This window comes from Rhinolophus sinicus, chromosome 5 (genome assembly GCF_057876585.1).
Source record: "Rhinolophus sinicus isolate RSI-liver-muscle chromosome 5, RSI-T2T, whole genome shotgun sequence".
In the NCBI taxonomy this organism is placed as follows: domain Eukaryota; kingdom Metazoa; phylum Chordata; class Mammalia; order Chiroptera; family Rhinolophidae; genus Rhinolophus; species Rhinolophus sinicus.
In genome coordinates, this window is record NC_142505.1 from 107,439,616 (window position 1) to 107,462,371 (window position 22,756).

The 22,756-nt window shown below is 39.5% G+C and overlaps 1 protein-coding gene across 1 annotated transcript in view; it reads left to right on the plus strand.

The window, feature by feature from the left end:
- Positions 1-1,126: 1,126 nt before the first annotated feature.
- The window catches only part of SIMC1 (SUMO interacting motifs containing 1), a 39,670-nt gene continuing 18,040 nt past the window's right edge, over positions 1,127-22,756 (plus strand). The window contains exons 1-5 of the mRNA XM_074313912.2: positions 1,127-2,111; positions 10,083-11,606; positions 14,355-14,587; positions 15,362-15,431; positions 22,516-22,670. Of these exons, the coding sequence (XP_074170013.2) occupies positions 2,034-2,111; positions 10,083-11,606; positions 14,355-14,587; positions 15,362-15,431; positions 22,516-22,670 (2,060 nt within the window). The 5' untranslated portion in view covers positions 1,127-2,033. The remainder of the gene's footprint in view (positions 2,112-10,082; positions 11,607-14,354; positions 14,588-15,361; positions 15,432-22,515; positions 22,671-22,756) is intronic.

Genomic DNA, 22,756 nt, shown 5'->3' on the forward strand with positions numbered 1-22,756 from the left:
AGATGGCAAGTAATCATATGAAAAGATGTTCAACATCATATGTCATTATATAATTGCAAATTTAAACAATAATGAGATACTACTACTTTTGGATTTTAGAATAGCCAAAATCCAAAATACTGACAACACCAAATGCTGGGGAGGATGTGGAGCAACGGGAACTCTTAGTCATTGCTGGTGGGAATACAAAATGGTGCAGCCGCTCTGGAAGACAGTTTGGCACTTTCTTACAAAACTAAACATATTCTTACCATACAATCCAGCAATCATGCTCCTTAGTATTGACTCAGATGAACTGGAGCACCTGCACACAGATGTTTATGGCAGCTCTATCCATAATCGCCCAAACTTGGAAGCAACTAAGACGTCCTTCAATAGGTGATGGACAAGGAAACTGTGGGACATGCAGACAGTGGAATATTCAGAGCTCAAAGGAAATGAACTATCGAGCCATAAAGACATGGAGGAAAGTTAAATGAATATTACAAAGTGAAATAAGCCAATCTGAAAAGGCTACACACGGTACAATTCCAACTATATGACATTCTGGAAAAGTAAAATCTATGGAGACAGTAAAAATGTCACTGGTTGCCAGAGCTTAGCGTGGAGGGAGAGCATAAAAGATGAAGCACAGGGGATGTTCCAGGCAGTGAAACTCTCTGTATGATGCTATAATGGGAGGTACAAGTCATCATACCTTTGTCCAAACCATAGACTGTCCACCACTGCAAACTTTGGACTTCGGGTAATGATGTGTCAGTCTAGGGCCATCACTGATAACAAATACACCACAGTGGTGTTGGGTGCTGATCTGAGGGACAGGGAGTATATGAAAACACTCTGTGGTTTCTGTTCAGTTTTACTGCGAACCTAAAACTGCTCTAAATGAAGTTTATTAATTAAAAAAATTATATGTACCAGTCTGAAAAATTCAAATATTAGAGATTGGCATACAATGAAAATTAGGATAGCATTACTCCCCATCTCATTATTTTCCAGTTTTTCTGGTTTTTTGTCACATTTTTTAAGTTAGTTATTTTTAATTTCAGCTTTATTGAGGTATAATTGACAAATAAAATTGTAAGATATCTAAACTACATGTACATCGTGATTTGATATATATACATTGATATACATACATTTGATATATACATTGTGAAAAGATTCCTCCCATCTAGCTCACTAACAAAGTTTTTAGTTTTTAATCAAAGTTTCAAACAAACGAACTTTAGTGTCATTTTGTCACATTTTCTAAAAATCATCAACATTCTAAATGAAGAGATTAACGTAGGAAGAGTTGACCATGCTACAATACCGCTTTTAAAATTTTCTTCATGTAGGTCATGAAATTTTCCAGTAAGTTTGTTCCAGAGACTTTCTTTTATTAAAAGATATTTATTGAGAGCTATGACACATATGTGCGTGCGCATACACACACAGAGGAAAATGTATAAAGCATACATATAGTAGAGTGAATTAAGTTAAAGCCCATGTAATTGATGAGACAAGTAGAGTTAACCAGAGTGGGCTTGTGAGCTGGCAGGATGGGACCTGAAAGGAGTTAACAGGAGTGAGCTTTTGGGCTAACAGGAATGAGATAAACCTTAACCGCTTGGCTCTGACTCCCCAGGCCAGCACTGCACCTGCAGGCTGCAAGCACCTTACATCATAGGCAGGAATAGAACAGTTCCCAATCCCAACAGCAAACACCTGCAAGCTGACATCCATCATAGATGGGAACAGGACAGTTCCCAGGAGAAGACAATTATAATGGCAGCCCCTTTGCAAGCTGACAAGCACCCTACATCCTGGGTGGAAAAATATAAAATCCCAGCACTCCTCATCAGGGCAGCTGTCTCCACCAGACTCTGCCATGCAAAAGGAGTTTTGCCTATTCCAAACAGAACTCTCTCTTTTTGACTTTCAATAAATCTTTTCTTACTCTTGTAGAGTCTCGTGAATGCTTTCACGTTCTGCAAACGACCAGAAGTTAATTCTATGCCAATACAGTAACCATATTGCCAGTCTTCAATATGTTTCTTGGTTCAATATATATTCTACTGGCATACCCTGCTACCCTCCCATCTTCCAACTGCTTCCTGGTTTCCACGGTAATCACTTGCTTCTCTCTGTAGTTTTACTGTGTGTGTGTGTGTGTGTCTGTGTCTGTGTGTGTGTCTAAATAACATAGTTTACTTTTGCCTACTTTGGAACTGTATATGAATGGAAGTTAAAAGAAAACACTGTTTCTCTACTCACACTCCTGACACCACCAAATGTGTAGGGAATTTTACCCACACCAACTAATTCTCCAACTCTCTGGACACCTACTGGGTGTACGACAATTTAATTCAATTCTGACACTACCTGGAGTTAGCACAGAACCCACAGGTAAAGGGCTCAGTTCTACAAGACTGCCCCCCCCACTTCAGATGCCAATCTCAAGTCATGGGTCCCCAAGTTACCCACACTTCTGTCCAACTTGGCTACAAATCAGGGGTTCCCACAACCCCCTTCCTGCAGTTCAATAATTTGCTATCATGGTTACAGAACTCAGGGAAGCACTTTAGTATTGCCAGTTTATTACAAAGGATGCAAATGAACCACCGGATGAAGAGGCACACAGAGCAAGGTCCAGAGGGTCCTGATAGCAGGAGCTTCTGTTCCCGTGGGATTTGGTGTACACCACCCTCCTGGCACACGGATGCATTCCCCAACACGGAAGCTCTCCAAACCCCATTGTTTAGGATTTTGATGACGGCTCCATGACACAGGTGTAATCGATTAAATCAGCAGCCTTTGATGATTAACCCAATTTCCAGCTCTGCTACCCTCCCCAGAGGCTGAGGGAATGGGGCTGAAAATTTTAACTCTGTACCATGGTTGGTTCCCCTGGCAACTGGCCTCAATTCTGAAGCTATCGAGGGACTTTCAGCCATCAGTCTTGTCAGTAACAAACTCATGTGGTTGAAAGGGGCTTATTATGAATAACAAAATATGTGCCTCTTACCCTATCAGGAAAGTACATGGGTTTTAGGAATTCTGTGCCAGGAAGCCGGGACAAAGACCAAATATATATTTATTATATTGCAATATTACAGAATCATGTTGTCTGTTATTCTCTATTATCTTTCTTTTTACCCCAATATTTATAAAATTAACCAGTTTTATTTTTTCTAACCTTTATGCTTTTTATATCTTTTTCTTATTTTTCCTGCTCTGCATGTACAATGCTGGTACAACTCTGGATACAATAAGCAATAGCAGACATCTTTGTTGTGCTCCTGACTTTAAAGGGAATGTTTTCAGCATTTCCCTGTAACATTTGTTACATGTAATTTGTAGATAACTTTTATGGATTAAGGAAGTTATCTTCCATTTCTACTTTGAGATTTTTTTTTTTAAGAATGGATAATGAATGTTATCAACTGCTTTTTATGACCTCTTCAGAGGAGCATATGATTTTCTCCTTTATATGGTGAATTACATTAATTGATTTTTTAAAACTGTTAAAAAACAGTCTTGATTCCTAGAATAAACTCATCTTGATGATGCTGGATTTAGTTTAATAGTACTATTTTTAAGCACTTTTACATGTTCCTAAGTGACATTGACTTATGTTATTTCTTTCTTGTTCTTTTAGATTTTGGATTAAGTTTATGCTAGCTCATAATATGAGTTGGAGGTATCCTCTTATTTTTTATACTTGTAAATAGCTTGTATAAAATTAGAATCATTTATTTCCTTGAATTTTTAGCAGAACTTTTAAAATCACCTGGGTCTGGCATTTTTGTGAAGGAAAAAATTTAACTACTGATTTCATTTCGTTATTGGTTAAAGGACTATTTTGATTTTCTCTTTCTTCGTGAGTCAACTTAAAAATACCTTTTTATTATGGAAAATTTCAAACACGAAAAAATAGAGCAAATCATATAATGATTCCCCATATACCTAGCACCCAGTTTCTTAAGTCAATTTTGCCAAGCTTTATGTTTTCAGGAATTTATCTATTTCATCTAAGTTCCCAAGTTTTTTGACATAAAGTTATTCATAATATATCTTTTTTACTTTGAAAACATCTGTAATTTTGTCCCTTTTTGTTCTTGATATTAGTTATTTGTGCCTTCTCTTTGTTTTCTTAATTTTCTTATCAATGTTTGACAATATTAATAGTCTTTTAAAAGAACAAAACTTTGGCATTGCTGCTCATCTCTGCTGTTTTCTGTTTCATTCATTTCTGTTATTATTTCCTCCCTTCTGTTTTCTTTGTGCTCTTTTTCCCCCCTGTTGTCTAAAGATGCATGCTTAGTACATTAATTTCCTTTCATTCTTTTATAATTAAGTGTCTAAGTCTCTAAATTTTCTAATAAATTGCTGCATGTCATGTTTTAATGCCTAGTATTTTTGTTATTGTTCAGTTCTAAAATTTTTATAATTTCTTCTTTGATCTGTAAGTTATTTGATCATACTTCTTCATTTGTGGTTGTGTGAAGTTTTCCCTAATTATTTTTTTGTATTGATTTCTAACCTATTAGTTACTATGTTGGTTTGACTAATGTTAACCTTTTCACGTTGACTAAGATGTACTTTGACTCCTAGTATGTGGTTAATTTTTGTAAATGTTTCATGTAATTGTGAATAATAATTCTGAGTCCTTTAGGTGAAGCTCTGTTGTGCAGTGGCCCCTCTTTATCGCTAGTAACACTATTTTCATTGAAGTCTATTTTGTCTCAGATTAGCATAGCTACACTGGCTGTGTTTTAGTGGGTTTTTCCTTGTTATATCTTCTCCCATGTTTTTGCATTTATGTATCACTTTTAGCTTTTATTAGGTTGGTTGATCAGAGTATCCAGTTAGTCCTTATGATCAAAAATGGAACTCATTTTTTAAAAAGAATACTGGAATTGATTTGCTAATATTTTATAGATGACATTGGTATTCACATTCATGAGTGATACTGGTTAATAATTAGGATGACATTATTTATTATACACACTGAACAATTTTCACAGTGAAAGAGAGTGCTGATAATAATTACACTAGGACAAGAGGCATAAACCAGAACCATCCAGGGCAAACAAGGATTACCCTATCAATTTTTCTTTTCTTTCAATCACATTTTTATGTATTATGTGAGGTTTGCAAAACGAAACAGTAAGCTTATGTGCATTTTTACAATTATCTTGAATAGGATAAATAATATTATCTGTTTCTCTTAAGTTTTGTAGAATTTGTTTTGAAGAAACCCTCTGTACACAAGAAGTAGATAACAGTCATTGTTTCCTGGGGAGGGTGACTGGGGTCAGAGGGAAATTGTTTACCTTCTACCTTTTGTTCTTTCTAATTTTTTAAACCCTATATTAGTTTTTATTAAAAATAATAAATGAATATAAATTTAGAATATTTAGGCTTAGTGGGATTTTTTTGTTTTGTTTTGTTTCTTTGAGGTAGATCTTTGATTTGAGTTTTAATTTCTTCTGGGATTATTGGTCTACCAGCCTTTCTGTTATTTCTATTATTTCTTGAATAAGTTTGGTAGTTTGTTATTCTCCATAATTACTTATTTATTCTAGATTTTTAAATATTTCATATAAAAATTACTATTTGTTTATTTTTATTGAGATAATTAGAGATTCATATGCAGTTGTAAGAAATAATACAGAGCAACCCCTGTACACTTTGCCTAGTTTCCTCCAATGGTAACATTTTGCGAAACTGTAATGTAACATCCCATCCTGGATATTGACATTGATACAATCTGCTTATATTACTCAGATTTCCCAGTTTTACTTGCATTCATTGGAGCATTTGTGTGTATTAAGTTCTATAGTTGTATCACTGTGTAAGTTTATCTACTACCACAATCAAAATACTGAACAGATCCAATACCATAAGGATTCGTCATCTTGCTTTTTATAATCACACCCACTTCCTTCCACTGCCACCATCATCCCACCTGCATCCCTAACTCCTGGCAACAACTAATCTAGCCTTCATTAAATGGTATAATGTAGTATGTTACCTTTAGGGATTGGCTTTTTTATTCAGCGTGTTTCCTGAACGATTCATCCAAGTTGTGTGTATCAGTAGTTTGTTCCTTTTTGTTGACTAGTATTATATGGATGTACCACAGTCTGTTTAACCATTCACCCTTGGAAGGACATCTGGGATGATTCCAGCTTTTGGCTGTTACAAATAAAGCTGCTGTGAACATTCGTGTACACTTTTTTTTGTGAATATTTTTCTAGCATAAATACCCAGGACTGTGATTGCTAGGGCCTATGGTGGTTGTACATTTAGTTTTTAAGAAACTGCGGAACTTTTGTAGAGTGGCTGTACCATTTTACAGTCCCACTGGCAATATGTGAGTGATCCAGTTTCTCTGCATCCTCACCAGCATTTGGTATTAATAGTATTTTTATTTTATTTTAGTTATTTTGATATGTTTAGTGATATTTTGGTTTTAATTTGCATTTCCCTAATGGCTAATAATGTTGAACATCTTTCCATGTATTTATTTGTCATCTATCTATCTTCTTCAGTGAAAGATCTGTTCATATCTTTTACCCATTTTCTAACTAAACTTTTTTTTTGCTTTTATGAGAGTTTTTTTATATATTCTACTTACTAGTCCTTTGTTGGATATGTGGCTTGCAAATATTTTCTCCCAGTCTATAGTATGTCTTTTCATCCTCTTTACATAGGCTTTCACAAGGTAAAAGTTGTTCATTTTGATTAGATCTTATTTATTCATTTTTTTTTCTTTTATAGATAGTGCTTTGGGTGTTATCTAAAAACTCTTTGCCTGGCCCTAGAGCCCAACGATTTTCTCCTATTTTTTTCTACAAGTTTCATAGTTTTACATTTTATATTTAAGTCTATAATCTGTTTTGAGTTAATTTTGGCATGAGGTATGAAATTTATGTCAAGGGTCATATTTTTTGCCTGTGGATGTCCATTTGCTCCAGTACCCTTTGAATTACTATTCATTTTGTGTTCAAATTGCCTCAGTTTTGGCCAGTGGAAGCCCCATTTTGCTGGCTTCTGCTCCAGGGTAATTGTGAATAGGCACTATGTCTGTCTTATTGGCTCACTTTGGAAACAAATCCCCAAGTAAGAGGCACCTATACCGTACTTACTATCTTAATATCGTGAGTGAGTTAAGCTTGACTTGAGTGAGATTTCTGTAACTGCAGTGATGAAGGGAGAGTCTCCTGCTCTAGAATCCGTTGGACTCTGATTTCTAATGCAATTTTTAAGTTTCCAAAGTTCCAAAAATTGGTCCTAGTTATTTAGAAACAAGATCAGTTTCTCTTAGCCTGGGGGTTAGGGGGTATCACTGTTCTCCTTCTTCTTAGTACATCATTAAGCCAAGAACTACCTTAAAACTTTGAAAAGACAGGTGGCACTCCACCCAACAACTGCAGAGTTTCAAAATACATGAAGAAAAATCTAACTGAACTACAGGGAGAAATAGTCAAAGCCACAATCATAGTTGGACACTTTAATATGCTTTTCTCAGTAATTGATAGCACAACTGGATTCCCCCCAAAGTATAAGAAGTCAAAGATCTGAAAGGTACTATCAACGAACAAGACCTAATTGTCACGTACAGAGCTGTATCCAACAACGGCAGAATACACATTGTTTTTCAAGTGCTCAAGAAACATTCAGCAAAGGTAGCTCATGTGTTAGGATACAAAACAAGTCTCAATATATGTTAAAAGGCTGAACTCTTACAGTTTGTTTTCCAACCATAATGAAAGTAAATATGAGCTACATGGTAATAACATGATTACATATTAAACACTGTGGAATGAAGTAAAGCAGTACTTACAGAGAAATTTTTAGAATGTTAGAAAAGAAAGGGGTCAAAAATCAATTATCTAAGCTTTCCCAACAGGAAGCTGGCAAAAGAAGGCTCTAAACTGTACAGTATAGAGCGGGTGGGAATAGTACCCAAGTCATTTTATGAGGCCAGTTTTATTCTCATAGCAAAACCAGTAAAAGACATTATAAGAATAGAAAACTACAAACTAATATCCCTCATGAACATGCAAAAATTCTTAATAAAATATTGATGCATTAACCCCAATAATACAGAAAAAGAATAATACATCATAACCAAGTGGAGTTTCCCTCGGGATTAATTTAACATTAGAAAATGAGTATAATTTTTTATAGTAATAGGACAAAGAAAAAAATCATATGATCATCTCTGTTGTGCAGAAGAAGCATTTGACAAAAGTAACAACCAGTCCCAATTAAAATTTGGAAAAGTAGAGACAGAAGGGAACTTCTTCAGCCTGATATGGGGCATCTATGAAAACCCCACAGCTAACATTATACTTAATGATGAAAGTCTGAGATTCTTTCCTCTAAGTTCAAGAACAAGGCAAGAATGTCTGCTTTCAGCGCTTCTGTTGAGAATTACCCTGGATGCCTCAGCCATTGCAAACGGGCAAGAAAAAGAAATAAAAGGCATACAGATTGGAAAAGAAGAAGTAAAACTTCTTTATTTGCAGACAACATGACTGTTTCCATGAAAAACCCTACGGGATCTACAAAAATAGTCACTGGTGCAATTAAGGGAACTTGGCAAGGTCGGAGGATACAAGGATGACATACATAAATCAATAGTATTTCTGCCTACTAGTAATCAACAATTGGAAAATGACACATTTCCGTTTTCAATATAATCAAAGCGCATTCAATGCTTTGGGATAAAGAACGAGGTTCGTACAGAGGCAGTGGGGATATGAGAGGAAATGATTAAATCTGTGACAAGAAGTGACCTGCAGGGATTTCACGCACTGTGACATCTGTGTTGAGTGTTGAAACACAAGAAACTTCCCAACACTCAAGGGGATAATCGTCATTCGGAGCAAAAGAAAGAACAGAAGCAAACGCAGATGAGGACACAGGTACTGGAGACAGTGTAGCCCCCTTGCCTTTCAGCAGCTGGGGATGAAAGAGGAGGTGAACTCAGACCCTCTGTGGCCTTGCAACTCTTCATGTTGAGCTCAGCGAGCAGTAGAGAGCCACCAAAGGCAGTGATGCCGTCTGGCTGCTTCACCAAGAAATGCCTGTTCCAGGATGAGGTGCATGCCGATTCTCACGAGCCACCCACAATCCTGCGCCCTGCTTTGGTGGTGTTGATGGTGGTGACCATCACATCTCTTAAGACAAATAGCATGGTAGCTGTGGTAGGGAGCCCCGCAACTGGTACCCCGCTTCCTAGTGGCCAGGCACCCAACTAGGTGAGGAAACACCGGGAAAGGAGAGCAAGATTGTGTTCCAGGCTCAAGGCACAGAGGTTGCGTGCAGTGCCTCTGGCTGGCATCATCTGGCTCTGTGAGCTGCCTAATCATTTGCCAAGGAATGGGCAGTGACGATAGGAGGTTTTCCAGTAATTCATCTACTTAGGGCTCAGACGTACATTGCTGATTTTATAATCCTTATTCTATTATTATCCTCCATATCTGACTACAGGCTATATTATTGAATGAAGTTGTACATTCCTGGGCTCTAACAGGGAAAGAAGGAACCAGACCTGGGTTTGCATGTTTGTCTCTGCTACTTAGCTGTATAATCCTTAGGTAAATAACTATGTCCTGAACTCCAGTTTCCCATCTATAGAGTGGAGATGACAATGTTTACCTGATAGGGTCATTGTGAAAACTACAGATACGTGAAAGCACTCAAAGTGCTCTTAGCACATAGTAGGTTCTCTTATATTAGCTTCCCTTCTGTAGCTCCCGTTGTAGGTTATTCTATGTATTTGTTTTGCCAAACAAAGGTTGCTTTTTACTTTACGACTTAAGGTTGAAATCTTCTCTACCACTCCCTGTCCACCTTGGATCTGAAGACATTTTCCACTATGCCCTCAGTGGTGTGCATGTGGCATCTGGATATTTTAAGAGGGTGTGGAAATTGACGATGTTTATGTTATACAAGATGTACAAATGGTCAGTGAAGTGAAAAAGTAAAGTATGCCTGTCCTTAAAAGCTAAGATTTAAGTCTTCTTAGGTAAAGCTGAGATTCCCTGTTGACGCTTTATCTTCTCCCAACCCTTCCACAGGACTTCATTGACTTAACGAGAGAAACCAGACCGAGAGCAAAGGATCGCAATGGACTTTGTGTAATTGACCTGACAAGGACTGAGGATGACAATAGACCTATTGCCACTCTTGACTTGACTCTAGAAGCTGTTGCTCCTTCCCAGAAGGAGCCAACCAGTCTTCAAACATGTGCCAGCCTCTCCAGCAAAGAGGTGATGGAAGGGCGGGTGGACAGAAGCTCCCGGCCCACAGCTCGGAGAATCATTCACAGTGATCCTGTGGATTTGGACCTTTTGGAAGAAACCATATTTGAAGCTCCCCAACCCCCTACATCCATCAGTGGGGACTCTGTTTATCCAAACTGTAGCTCACTCTGTGAGCCAAACTGTAGCTCAACCACATTCAAAGGTGACCTCGGCTTCTTGGCCAGCCTACAGCTATCTTCAGATGTTCACTCCCTCTCCCCAACAAGCAATAATGGTAGCAGCAGCAATCGAAGGGCACCCTTGCCATGCCCACAGCAAGATGTGCCTTGCCCACTGCGAGCCTTGCCATGCCCACCGCGAGCCTCCTCATGCCCACCACGGGCCTCCTCGTGCCCACCACGGGCCTTGTCATGCCCATCACAAACCGTGCAGTGCCCGCTACAAGCTTTGCCTCACCTGCCTCAAGAAGTGCCATGCCCTCCTCCAGATGTGCCACGCCCTCAGCAAAACATGCCAAACCCACCTCAAGACTCATCATGGCGTCCTCAGTACTCGCCAAGGCCACCTCAAGACTCACTCTGCCCACCTCTGGGCCTACCTCAAGATGTACCAGGCCCACCTCAAAACGTGTCATATCCACAAGATGTGGCGCATTTGCAAGACATGTCACAGTCACAGGGAGACATGTCACAGTCAGCTGAAGACGTGTCACAAGCTCCAGGAAACATGTCACAGTCACCAGGAGACATGTCACGGTTACCAGGAGACGTGCCTCAGTCACCAAAAGACATGCCTCAGTCATCGGGAGATGTGCCTCAGCCACCAAGAGACGTGCCACAACCACCAAGAAATGCGCCACAGTCACCAAGAGATGCACCACGGTCACCTAGAGAAGTCCCACACTTACCAAGAGAAACGCTGCGATCACCTGGAGACAGGCCTCACGTGCCGGAGGACATGCCACACTCACTTGGAGACTTGCTTCGCTTACCACAAGACAGGCCTGATTCTCTCCAAAATGATACCGAGACCCCTGACCCTCCTATGGATGTCTCAGTTCCACCCTCTCCGCGCTGCGTGCCCAGCCCACCGTCTCCACAGTCGGAAACTTCTTTAGAGAAAGTTCCGTGGCTCTCTGCCACAGAAACGCCAGCCAGAAAAGAGATATCCCTGTCAGAGCCTGCCATCCCCGGGTCTGGCCAGGTGCACGCCCGAGCCCCAGAAGGTCCCCATGGTCTGTACAACAAACCGTGCCTGCATAGACTGAAGTACTTCTTACGACCTCCGGTGCATCACCTCTTCTTCCAGACACTAGTTCCCGATAAAGACATAAGAGAGGTGAGCCAATCTGTCTTCTCCTGGGGATTAGAGGTCCTTTGTACAGGCCTAGCATAAGGTTAGCATGCTAGAAGGAGTCCGCACGTGAGAAAACAGGTCCAGTGTAAACTTGACCTTTTTATCTTTCCCCGACTTGTGGAACCATTCAGTGTTGAGTCAGATTGGGGTTCAAATTTCAGCCCCACACTGTGGTGCCGGCACTGTGGAAGGCACTTCACCTTTCTGCGCCATAGCTCTCCTGTCTGTAAAATGGAGGTAAGAACATACCTCACACGATCGTTCAATGAGACAACATGACGTGCAGTGCCTGTTAGAGCGTCTGGCTCATTGCGGGCCTTCAGCCAACACTTCACTCCTGTGTCTTTCCCTTCGTGATGCTCTTATTACAGCTCCCATCTAACAAAATAGTCATACTCTGGACACTTCAGTGCCTCCATCTCTGACTGTGGGGGAGGAAATTCAATGTTAAGATTTTAGTGGCATTGCTACTTCCCATTGGTCTTCGTTGATCTATGAGAATGAAACCAGACGTGTAGCAAAGAAGTTGTGGCTAAGCCCACAACATGACGCTGTTCTCTACCCGTAACCACAAGGCCGACGTGAAGACACTGGCTTGAAGTGGCTCAAGGAATCACAAGGTGTATCCTCCTTGTTGGAGCCGTCGGTGACCCAGCTTAGCACGTCAGGCATTCCCCCTGCGTGGGCCTTGGAGAGTGGATTGTTCTCTCTCCTTTTAACTGTTGCTATATCTTCTAGTAGGTTATGTCCTCTTCTGAATGACTCTCCCCAACCACTAGCCCGTTCCCTTGTCCCCATGGGTTTGTCTCAGGTTGCTGATCTGTCTGTCCGTTCACTCTCAGGAGCGCTTGGGGGACATGAAAGAGTTTGTGTTGCCCTCGTCAAGGCTGTAGGCTTGTCGGTGCTGCGCGCCCAGAGGAGGCGTCAGGAGGTGCAGGTGGGGAGCCCGGGTCCCCTTCTCTGTACACATACTGTAAGGTGCAGTTAAGGCTACACAAAGTGGGTTTTTCTTCTTCACCTGTTTCTCACCTTCCTACTTCAGCTGTCTAGAATACACCTGGACATCTTTTCTGTCTCTCCCCCGATTTCTTCGGGGCCTTTACCAAGTACTTCTTCACTCGGTCACCTCCCCCCAGAACTTCTCAGCCAGTCCCCACACTGCCACTTACCAGCCATTGGCCTTAACTCCTCAGACTCTTTTTGTTTGGCTCTAAAATAAGTCATAATGCCCACATCACATAGTCGTTTCACTTAAAGGTAAACATAAGGCACACAGCCACCTTCAGGGCTCATAAAAGGACTCTATAAATATTCGTTCCCTTTAAGGTTACAGGCATCAAAACATAAACTTTATCTGTTTGTAGATGTCCCCATTTGTAGGCAGGAAACGAATAGCACAGATTCAAGCCTGTGAAATGCATCACATGTGAAACAGTCACCAAAGCAAGGTTTTTGTTCTTACCTTCTCTCACTATTCACCACCCGCCACTTTGCAGCACTGGTCTCATCAGCAAGGTCAGGGGTCTCCCTCAGGTGATTTGAGATGTAAGGAGAGCTGACGGGGCGTCTGTGCTCCAGGAGACTTCCGGAAAGGGCAAATCCAGCCGTCGCTGTTTTATTGTTACATATAAGCTGTCAAGTCTTCGTTTGGCTGGTGTTGTAAAATTAATACTTATTCTCAGACTTTAAAAATAATGCTTGCTTAATATAAAACATTTTAAAATATAAAAAATAGTTACCCATGATGCTATCAGTCAGCATTTATTATTAATAATAATTTGGTGTATTTCCTTCCCGGTTGCCTTTTCATACATACACATTTAAAATTTTTTCATTGAGATTTGTAACAAAAATGTATGTATTATTGTTGGTGTTTCTAGAGAGTACGCGTTTACAGGATAGCTCTGGAGGGATGCCACTGACATATGTGAGCTTCTGACATTTGCTGCATGACAAATGCTTCCTTTCTAAATCTCAGTGTCCTCATCTATAAGTCAGGCACGGTAATAGTATGTATTTCTTAGGATTTGTCATGAGACTTGAGGGTAAGTTAAACGTTCAAAAATTATTGTTTTATAATTGTTATATTCCTACGTCAAACCAACTTTTTAATGTTTGTTCTTCTTCTGATTATGAAAGTAATACATGTATAGTATAGAAAAACTGAAAAATACAAAAAAACATATAGAGGAAAAATATCAATCATCATGTTACCACCCAGGTAACAGAAAGCCACTTTTCACATATTTTGTACCAGACTTCATATACATACTTTTGTGGAGGAGAAAAATCAACTTAATATTTACTGTGGATTCAAAAAAAAAAAAAAAACATCAACCAAATGGGATTCTTCTCCTAACGATAAAACATATTTAAAACATTTTTATTTCAGTATCTGATGTACTCTTATGAATACCCCTAAATATCTTATCAGCCTCACTCCAAAATCTAAAGGCTAGCTCTTGCCTCTTGAATTTTTCTTTCTGTGTTATATTTTAACACAGATAAAATCATGTTATATGTAGAACTTTGAATGCTTCTTTTTTTAATTTAATATAAGTATTTCCCCATGTCACTAAAAGTTTTTTAGATAAGCCTTTCCAGTCTCTTTTTTAAAAAAAATGAGTATTTCAAATGTGTGGAAAACTATGCTGTCTTCAACCAGTTCCAGAACGTCTTGTTTTTGTCTGTAGAAACCCATCCTGATTTCTTTCTTTTTTATCTCTACAGAGCAAGGGTCAAAAATTAGAACCCATCCCTCATCGAAGACTAAGAATGGTAACAAACACTATCGAAGAAAATTTTCCCCTGGGGACTGTACAGTTTTTGATGGACTTTGTGTCACCCGAACATTACCCACCCAGAGAAATTGTATCTCACATCATCCAGAAAATCCTGCTCAGTGACTCTGAGGCCGTGGACGTCCTAAAGGAGGCCTACATGCTTCTCATGAAAATTCAACAGTATGAGCCTTACCTGTCGGCATACCTAGGGCACCTGGTTTGGGCACAGCTTTCTCTTCCCTAAGCTTCATTCAGCTAACCGTTAGAGAGGGTGACTTAGTACACCAGTGTTATTTGGGTTGCAAGGGACAGGAAATCCAATCCAAACTGCCTCTAACAGCTAGTAAAAGAGAACTTAATAACCCATGTTACGAGGAACCCAGGAATAAGACGTGACTTAATTCAGTTTAAAAACAGTTGCAAGGATCCATTTTTCAGCTCTGCTTTGCTTCGATTTTCAGGCTCCACATGGTAGCCTTCTCAGCCTGTAGCTTTTGTGATACACTCAGGGGAGAGAAAGTCCGCTTCCCTTCTAATCACATAAGAGCTCTGAAATTGAGTCTTGCAGGCTTTCACTGGCATAATGTAAGCGATGAGCCCATCTTTGAGCCAGTCACTGTGAACTGAGGGGCAGAACAGCATGACTGACTGGCTCAACGTGCTTCCCAGGCTTCAGGCCACGGTACTGGTAGGGAGGCCTGTAGGCTGACTAATAAAAACTTGGTTTCTTCAAGGTGAAATTGGGGCACAAATGCCTCCCAAAAGAGAAGTGGATACTGGGTAGCAAAAGAAATATGAAGTTCCACTACTCTCAGATGATGTGGTATTGTATGTCTCAAAAGGTGGGCAAGAGCTGAGGGTAAGGGGAGGCTTCTTGCGACTGTCCTGTCCCAGATCCCATCCCCTCTTCCACTAAAGTCTCCAGAATGCTAACCGATGTCACTTGACTTTCAGGTTACATCCAGCCAATGCCAAGACAGTGGAGTGGGACTGGAAGCTGCTCACTTACGTCATGGAAGAGGAGGTAATATAACAATTGTGAGGGTGTATCTTTTGCAGAGGAAGTTTTAACTAGAAACAAAAGTAATAGCAAATCTGGTAGTAAAGTCTTTGCCATTATTCCCTTCTTATACTCTCATTCTCACCAAAAAATTCCTATGGACATGGTATGTGCTGTCTTCCAAGTCAAGACTGAATATATTCACTTATTTCTCTCGAGATCTCATTAAAAATCATAGTAAATGAGTAGAGAAAGTTATAAATCCATGGCAATAAAAATAACAGGAAGGACAATAGATCTCAATAAAGGTTGGAAGATCAAAGGCAATGTAACTGATGACTGATGACGTGAGGCAGAGAAAGTCAGAGGCTAGAATACATCTGGGAGGGGCTGTAGCCAGGAGAGAGGAAATCTTCCCATTACAGCACAGAGCTTTTGGACTCAGAAATACAATATATAAGAGCATTGGAGTTGGATATGGGCTGTAAATTTGTTGAAAGTTTGTAGATGGAACCAACCACCTCTCCTTTCTTGAGTACAGAAAGTTCAGTTGCTAGGTTACCTGCCCTTCAGGCCAAAAGCCAAAGGATTCACTGTCTAAAGAAATCAAATGAACCGTCTGTCATAAATGAAGGCAGCTAGTGTGGAGTTGGTACTCCAGAAAAAAATTCTTCTGCATTCTGACCTTTAGGGATCCCTAAACTTTCCAGCTTTCTGTCAGCTCACCCCAAAGCACTTGGATGGAAGAAATTATTTTCAACTTAGAATTCTATACTCAGCTAAACTATTAGCCAAGTGTGAGGGGAGAATAAAGACATTTCCAGACATGTAGGAACTTGAAAAATGTCCCCACACCCTATTTCTTAGGAGATTATTTAAAGATATGCATCAAAAGAATCGGAGAAAAATGAAAAAAGAAGGAGTCACAGGATCCAGGAAACACTAGATCTATTCCAGAAAAGTAAGATTACAGTGACTAGTAGACCTGGAGAGCAACCAGTCCAGACTGGAGTGAAATAACATAGGGCTTTAAGAAAGCATGATCTGGGGAACATCACCAAGATGGTAGACAAGGAAGCTCCAGGCCTTTGTTCCCCCACGGAGACACCATGTTAACAATAATATATGGATCAGAACATCTTTGTGAAAACTATAGAGACCAGATGAGAAGTTACAGTACCCAGGCCAATGCATAACCAAGAAGGGACTCCATTGAAAGCTTGTGGTATTTTGTGTCCGTACCCCTCCCCCCACCTGGCATAGCACAGCACAACTCGGAAGGAATCTCCCATGCCCCAGGGCCTTCCTCAGGATAGAAACAAAAGAATGGACTTCGAGTCCAGTGTTCTAGCTTATTAGGGGGCTGCCCGAGGGATGGTTTCTGTCTCACTTGACTCAGCACTGATGGGAACAGTGGCATAGTTGGAAGCTGCTGAAAAGAGAGGTTAGCACTATAGCATGTCAGATATCAGAGAATATGCAGTTCCATCGGCAGGTACCAAGGGAGTAAGAGACTGCAGGCTCCTGAGAAGAAATAGAGGAAAACCGTTCAGGAAATTAGATAAAAGCAAACAGAAAAGCCGTAAGAACACACATCCCTACAAAAGGTCTGAGCGGTCCCAGAACCTCTGTCCAGGCTGATTGGTGAAAGTCTTGCCCTCCATGAACGTAACGGACAAAGACTGGCAAAGGTGGTTGTTTTTTCAAATGCTTAAAACTACAAGGCATACAAAGAAACAGGGAAATGTGGCTCAATCAAAGGAACAAACTAAAGCTCCAGAAAATGACCCTAAAGAAACACAGATCCCTCAACTTCCTCACACAGAATTTTATAAAATTACCTTAAAGAGGTAAAAGAGAATACAGACCGGCAATTAAATGAAGCAGGAAAATGATGCATGAACGAAATGTGAATATTAAGCAAAAAACTATAAGAAAGTATCAAACATATTCTGGAGCTGAAAAATACAATAACTGAATTAAAAAATTCACCAGAGGGGTTCAGCAGACTTTATCAAAGGGAAGAAAAAAAAATCAGTGAACTTGAAGAAAGGTCATTTGAAATCAATGAGATAGGAGCAAAAAGAAAACAGAATGAAGAAAACTGAAAAGAGCCTAAGGGACTATTGGACCCATAAGTAACCCATATATGCATTTATGGGAGGCCCAGAAGGAGAAGAGAAAAAGTAGCAGAGAGCCTATTTGAAGAAATAATGACCCCAAGCATCCCAAATCTGAGGGAAGAAATGGATACACAAATTCAAGAAGCTCAGCTCCAACAAGGATAAACCAAGAGACCCAAACCAATACACATTATAATCAAATTGTCAAAAGTCAAAGACTGAATCTTGAAAGCAGCAAGGAAAAAGTGACTCATCAAATACGAGGGAGCCCGTATAAGATTCTCAGTGAAACCTTACAGGTCAGAAGGTAATGGGATGATGTATTCAATGTGCTGAAAGAAAACACCTGTCAATCAAGAATGAATGTCTGGCAAAACTGTCCTTCAAACATTAGGGAGAGCGGCAACAGAGAAGTGACACACCACATACAAGATTCCCCAATAAGATTATCAGCAGATTTCTCATCACAAAATTTGGAGGCCAGAAGGCAGTGAGCCAATTTATTCAAAGTGCTAAAGAATAAAACTCAACCAAGATTTCTATATCCAGAAAACTGTCCTTCAAAATTGAGGGAGAAATAAAGACATTCCCAGATAAACAAAAGCTGATGGAGTTCGTTACCACTCGCACTGCCCAGCAAGAAATGCTAAAGGGAACTAAAGGGAATTCTGCAGGATAAAATTAAACACTAAACAGTAATTTGAAGCTATATGAAGGAATAAAGATGCCAAAGGTATATATATGGGCAATCATAAAAGTGACTATTATTGTAACAATGGTATGCAACTCCACCTTTAGTTTTCTATATGATTTAGGTGACTAGTACATTTTTAAAAATTATTCTAAAAGCTAGTATTGTAACTTTGTAACTCCACATTTTGTTTTTTACATAATTTAAATAACTAATGCATTTAAAAGATTTATTAGTTTGTTTTGGGACACACAATATATGAAAATGTAGTTTTGTGATATCGACAACTAAAGGGGATGGTGGCAGAGCTATAAAGGAGCAGAGTTTTTTATGTTAGTATGTTGTTTGTTTTTGTATGTTACTGAAGTTAATCTGGTATAAATTCAAATTAGAGTATTATAACTTTAGAATATTAAATGTAGTCCCCATGGTAACCACAAAAACAATAGCTATAGAATATACCCAAAAGGAAATGAGAAAGGAATTTAAACATTTCACTACAAATAAAATTAACTAAAGAAAAAAGCCAGTAATGCTGGAAGTAGGGAACAAAAAATATATAAGGCATTGAGAAAACAGCATTAAAACAGAAGTAAGTCCTTCCTTATCAGTAAGTGCTTTAAATGTAAATGGATTAAACTCTCTAATAAAAAAACAGAGATTAGCGGAATGTATAAAAACACATGATCCAACGACATGCTGTCTACAAGAAACTCACTTTAGATCCAAAGACACAAGGAGATTTAAAGTAAAAGGATGAGAAAAGTATTCCATGCAAATAGTAACCAAAAGAGCATAGGTGACTATAATAATATGAGATAAAATAGACTCTAAATCAGAAAATGTTACAAGAGACAAAGGAGGACATTATGTATTAATAAAAGTTTCAGTACAGCTAGAACATATGACAGTTATAAACTTATGCACCTAATGACAGACCATCAAAATATGAAGCAAAAACTGACAGAATTGAAGGGAGACTTCGGTAATGGATAGAACAACCAGACAGCAGATAAATAAGAAAAGAGAACACAATAAATCAATCAGATATAACAGTTATATATAGAATATTCTACCCAACAACAAGAGTATACACATTCTTCTTAGTGCATATGGGACATATTCTAGAATATACCATATGTTAAATCATAAATTAAGTCTCAGTAGATTTTAAAAGGTGGATATCATACAAAGTATCTTTGTTCTATGAAGCCAGCATCACCCTGATATCAAAACCAAAGACACTACAAGAAAACTACAGACCAATATCCCTCATGAACATTGGTGCAAAAATCCTCAGCAAAATACTCGGCAGCATATCATAAGGATTATATACCATGACCAAGTGGAATTTATCCGGGAATACAAGGATGGTTCAACATACAATAATCAGTCAATACAATACACCACACAAACAGAATAAAGGACAAAAACCACATGATTATTTCAATTAATGCAGAAAATACATTTGACAAGATTCAACATCCTTTCATGATAAAATCTCTTAACAAACTAGGAACATAAGGATAAGAGCCCTATATGAAAAACCCACAGCAAACATCATACTCAATGGTGAAATACTAAAAGCTTTTCCTCTAAGGATTCCACACAGAGAAACTATTAGAGCTAATAAACAAATTCATCAAAATTACAGGACACAAAATGAACACACAAAAATCAGTTGTATTTCTGTATACAAACAATGAGCGATCTGAAAAGGAAATTAAGAAAATAATTCCATTAACAATAACATTAAGAATAATAAAATAACATTAAGAGTAAACCTAACCAAGGAGATGAACAACTTGTACACTGAAAACTACAAAACATTGCTGAAAGAAAATAAAGAAGACATAAATAAATGGTAAGACACCTTAATGTTCATGGATTGGAAGACTAAATATTGTTAAGATGTCAAAAGTACCCAAAGCAGTCCACAAATTCAACACAATCCCTATCAAAATCCTAACAGCATTTTTTGCAGAAATAGAAAAACCCATCCTAAAATTCATGTGTAATCTCAAAAGACCATGAATAACCAAAACAATCTTGAAAAAGAAGAACAAAGTTGGAGTACTCATACTTCTTAATTTTAAAACATATTACAAAGCTACAGTAATCAAAACAGTGTGGTACGCTCATAGAGACAGACATATAGGATAGAATAGAGAACCCAGAAATAAAACTTTGTAAATGTGGTCAAATGCTGTTCATCAAGGGTGCCAAGACCATCCAATGGGGAAAGGATAATCTCTTCAACAAATGCTATGGGAAAACTGTATATACACATGCAGAAGAATGAAGTTGGACCTTTATGTAAGACTAATTGCAAAAATTAACTCAAAATCGATCGAAGATCTAAACATAAGACCCAAAATTATAAAACTCTTAGGAGAAAACGGGGAAAGCTTCATGACATTGGATTTGGCATCGATTTCTCTGAGAATGATACTAAAGGTACAGGCAAAAATAGACAAAAAAGCAAAAATAGACAAATAGGACTATGTCAAAGTTAAAAACTTCTGTGCATCAAAGGACACAATCAGGAGTGCAAAGGCAACCTACAGAATGAGAGAATATTTTAAAATCATGTATCTGATAACGGGTTAATATCCAGAATATATAAAGAACTACAACTCAACAACAACAAAATACAAATAACTTGATTTTAAAAAGGGCAGAGGACTTAAATAGACATTTCTCCAAAGATGATAGACAAATAGCCAACAAGCATATGAAAAGATACTCAACATCACTGACCATTAGAGAAATGCAAATCAAAACCACAATGAAATATTACCTCACACCCCTCAGGTGGCTACTTTAAAAAAATTTTTTTTAACAGAAAATAAGTAGTGGCAAGGATGTTGAGAAAGTAGAACCCTCGTCCACTGTGGATAACACTGAAAAATGGTGCAACCGCCATGGAAAACTGTATGGTGGTTCCTCAAAAAATGAAACGTAGAATTACCATATGATCCATCCCAATCCCCCTTCTGGGTATAAATGCAGAAGAATTGAAAGCAGGACTTTGGAGAGGTATTTGCATGCCTTGTTCATTAGCAGCATTATTTACAACAGCCAAGAGGTGGAAGCAAGCCAAGTGTCCATTGACATATCACAGCAGAGACAAATCTGATATATATGTACAGGGGTATATTATTTCTGCTCTAAATAGGAAGGAAATCCTCTGACACTGCAACATGGATGGCAGCAGGATGAGGACATTACCCCACGTGAAATAAGCCAATCACAAAAGACAAATACTGTATAGTTTGACTTACGTGGGGGTATCTACAGTAGTCATGGAAACAGCAGCTAGAATGTGGACAAGGGGTTGTGGAGAGTGGTGTCCCTGGAAGACTTTCTTTCATCATAAATCAAGCACAAGTACTTGAATTTTAAAAACTCCTATCAATTAATAAAGGTTAGAGGGAAAAAGACGTATTTGGAAAGCAAGACATCCCATCCCCACCTCCTCCAAAAAAAAGGAAGGAAATGGTAGGTCCTTAGAATGGTCATTCTTTTTCCTGCCAACCAAACCGTACCCTGCTCCATGAGTTTGTTCCCAGGAAACATGCCTACCCGATTGTGTTCGAAAAGTTCCCAACAGAGCCCAGACACAGATTGGTGCCTTCTCATTCCTTGAGGTTTCAAAGCCTGAGCTCCTGGGCCTGGATCCCGGCACTTGTCTCCCAGTAAAGGGAAACCACCAAACTGCGCAGGCCTGCCTGCTGAGTGACAGGTACTTAAACAAGCAAACAAAAACAACTAAATAAGGTCTGTGTGCCGCCAGAGCTCATGCTCTGCCTGTGTGAGTTGGGCTTTTTATCAGTTAGGATCATTTCACCTGTAACAGAAAACCCAACGCAGCCCTGCTTACGCAGTAAAGGTATGCATCAGCTCACATTCCTAGTTCACCGGCGAGGCAGGCATCTTGGCTGCTTGATCTAGCAGCTCAGCAGGGTCACTTAGGAACCAGTTCCTGTCCCTATTCTGATAGCCACAGTTTGGGCTTTATTCTGACACTGGTAGTCAGGGTTAGTGAGAGAATGCGACTGGCCTCTGGCTGCCTCTTCAAATCAGTAAGTCTGCAGTCCGGAGCCTCCAGGCTCTACGATTGCCATCTGCCCTCCTTTGTAATGACCTAGGCTGCCTGCTCTGTCCGTTTTAGGCCCAGATGCGCGTGTTGGCTTATGGCTTTCCTTTGGACTTAGTATTTATGGGGGCTCACTGCTCACTGTCATCCAGGAGACGGACAGGAAATAGCCACTTCTCATTTCTTCTCCCACAGGGACAAAATCTGCCTGGGCGACTCCTGTTTCTGCGTTATGTCGTCCAGACCCTGGAAGATGACTTCCAGCAGGTACTGAGGAAGCAGCGACAGCACCTGCAGCAATCCATTGCAAGCACCATGCTGTCCTGCGACAGGCAGCCCCACAACGTCAGGTAACCAGCCACCTGCGCCCTGAGCGGACAGGAGGCAGGGGCTGGAAGGGGGCCCGAGAACATCCGGTGGATGACAGAGTCTCGTC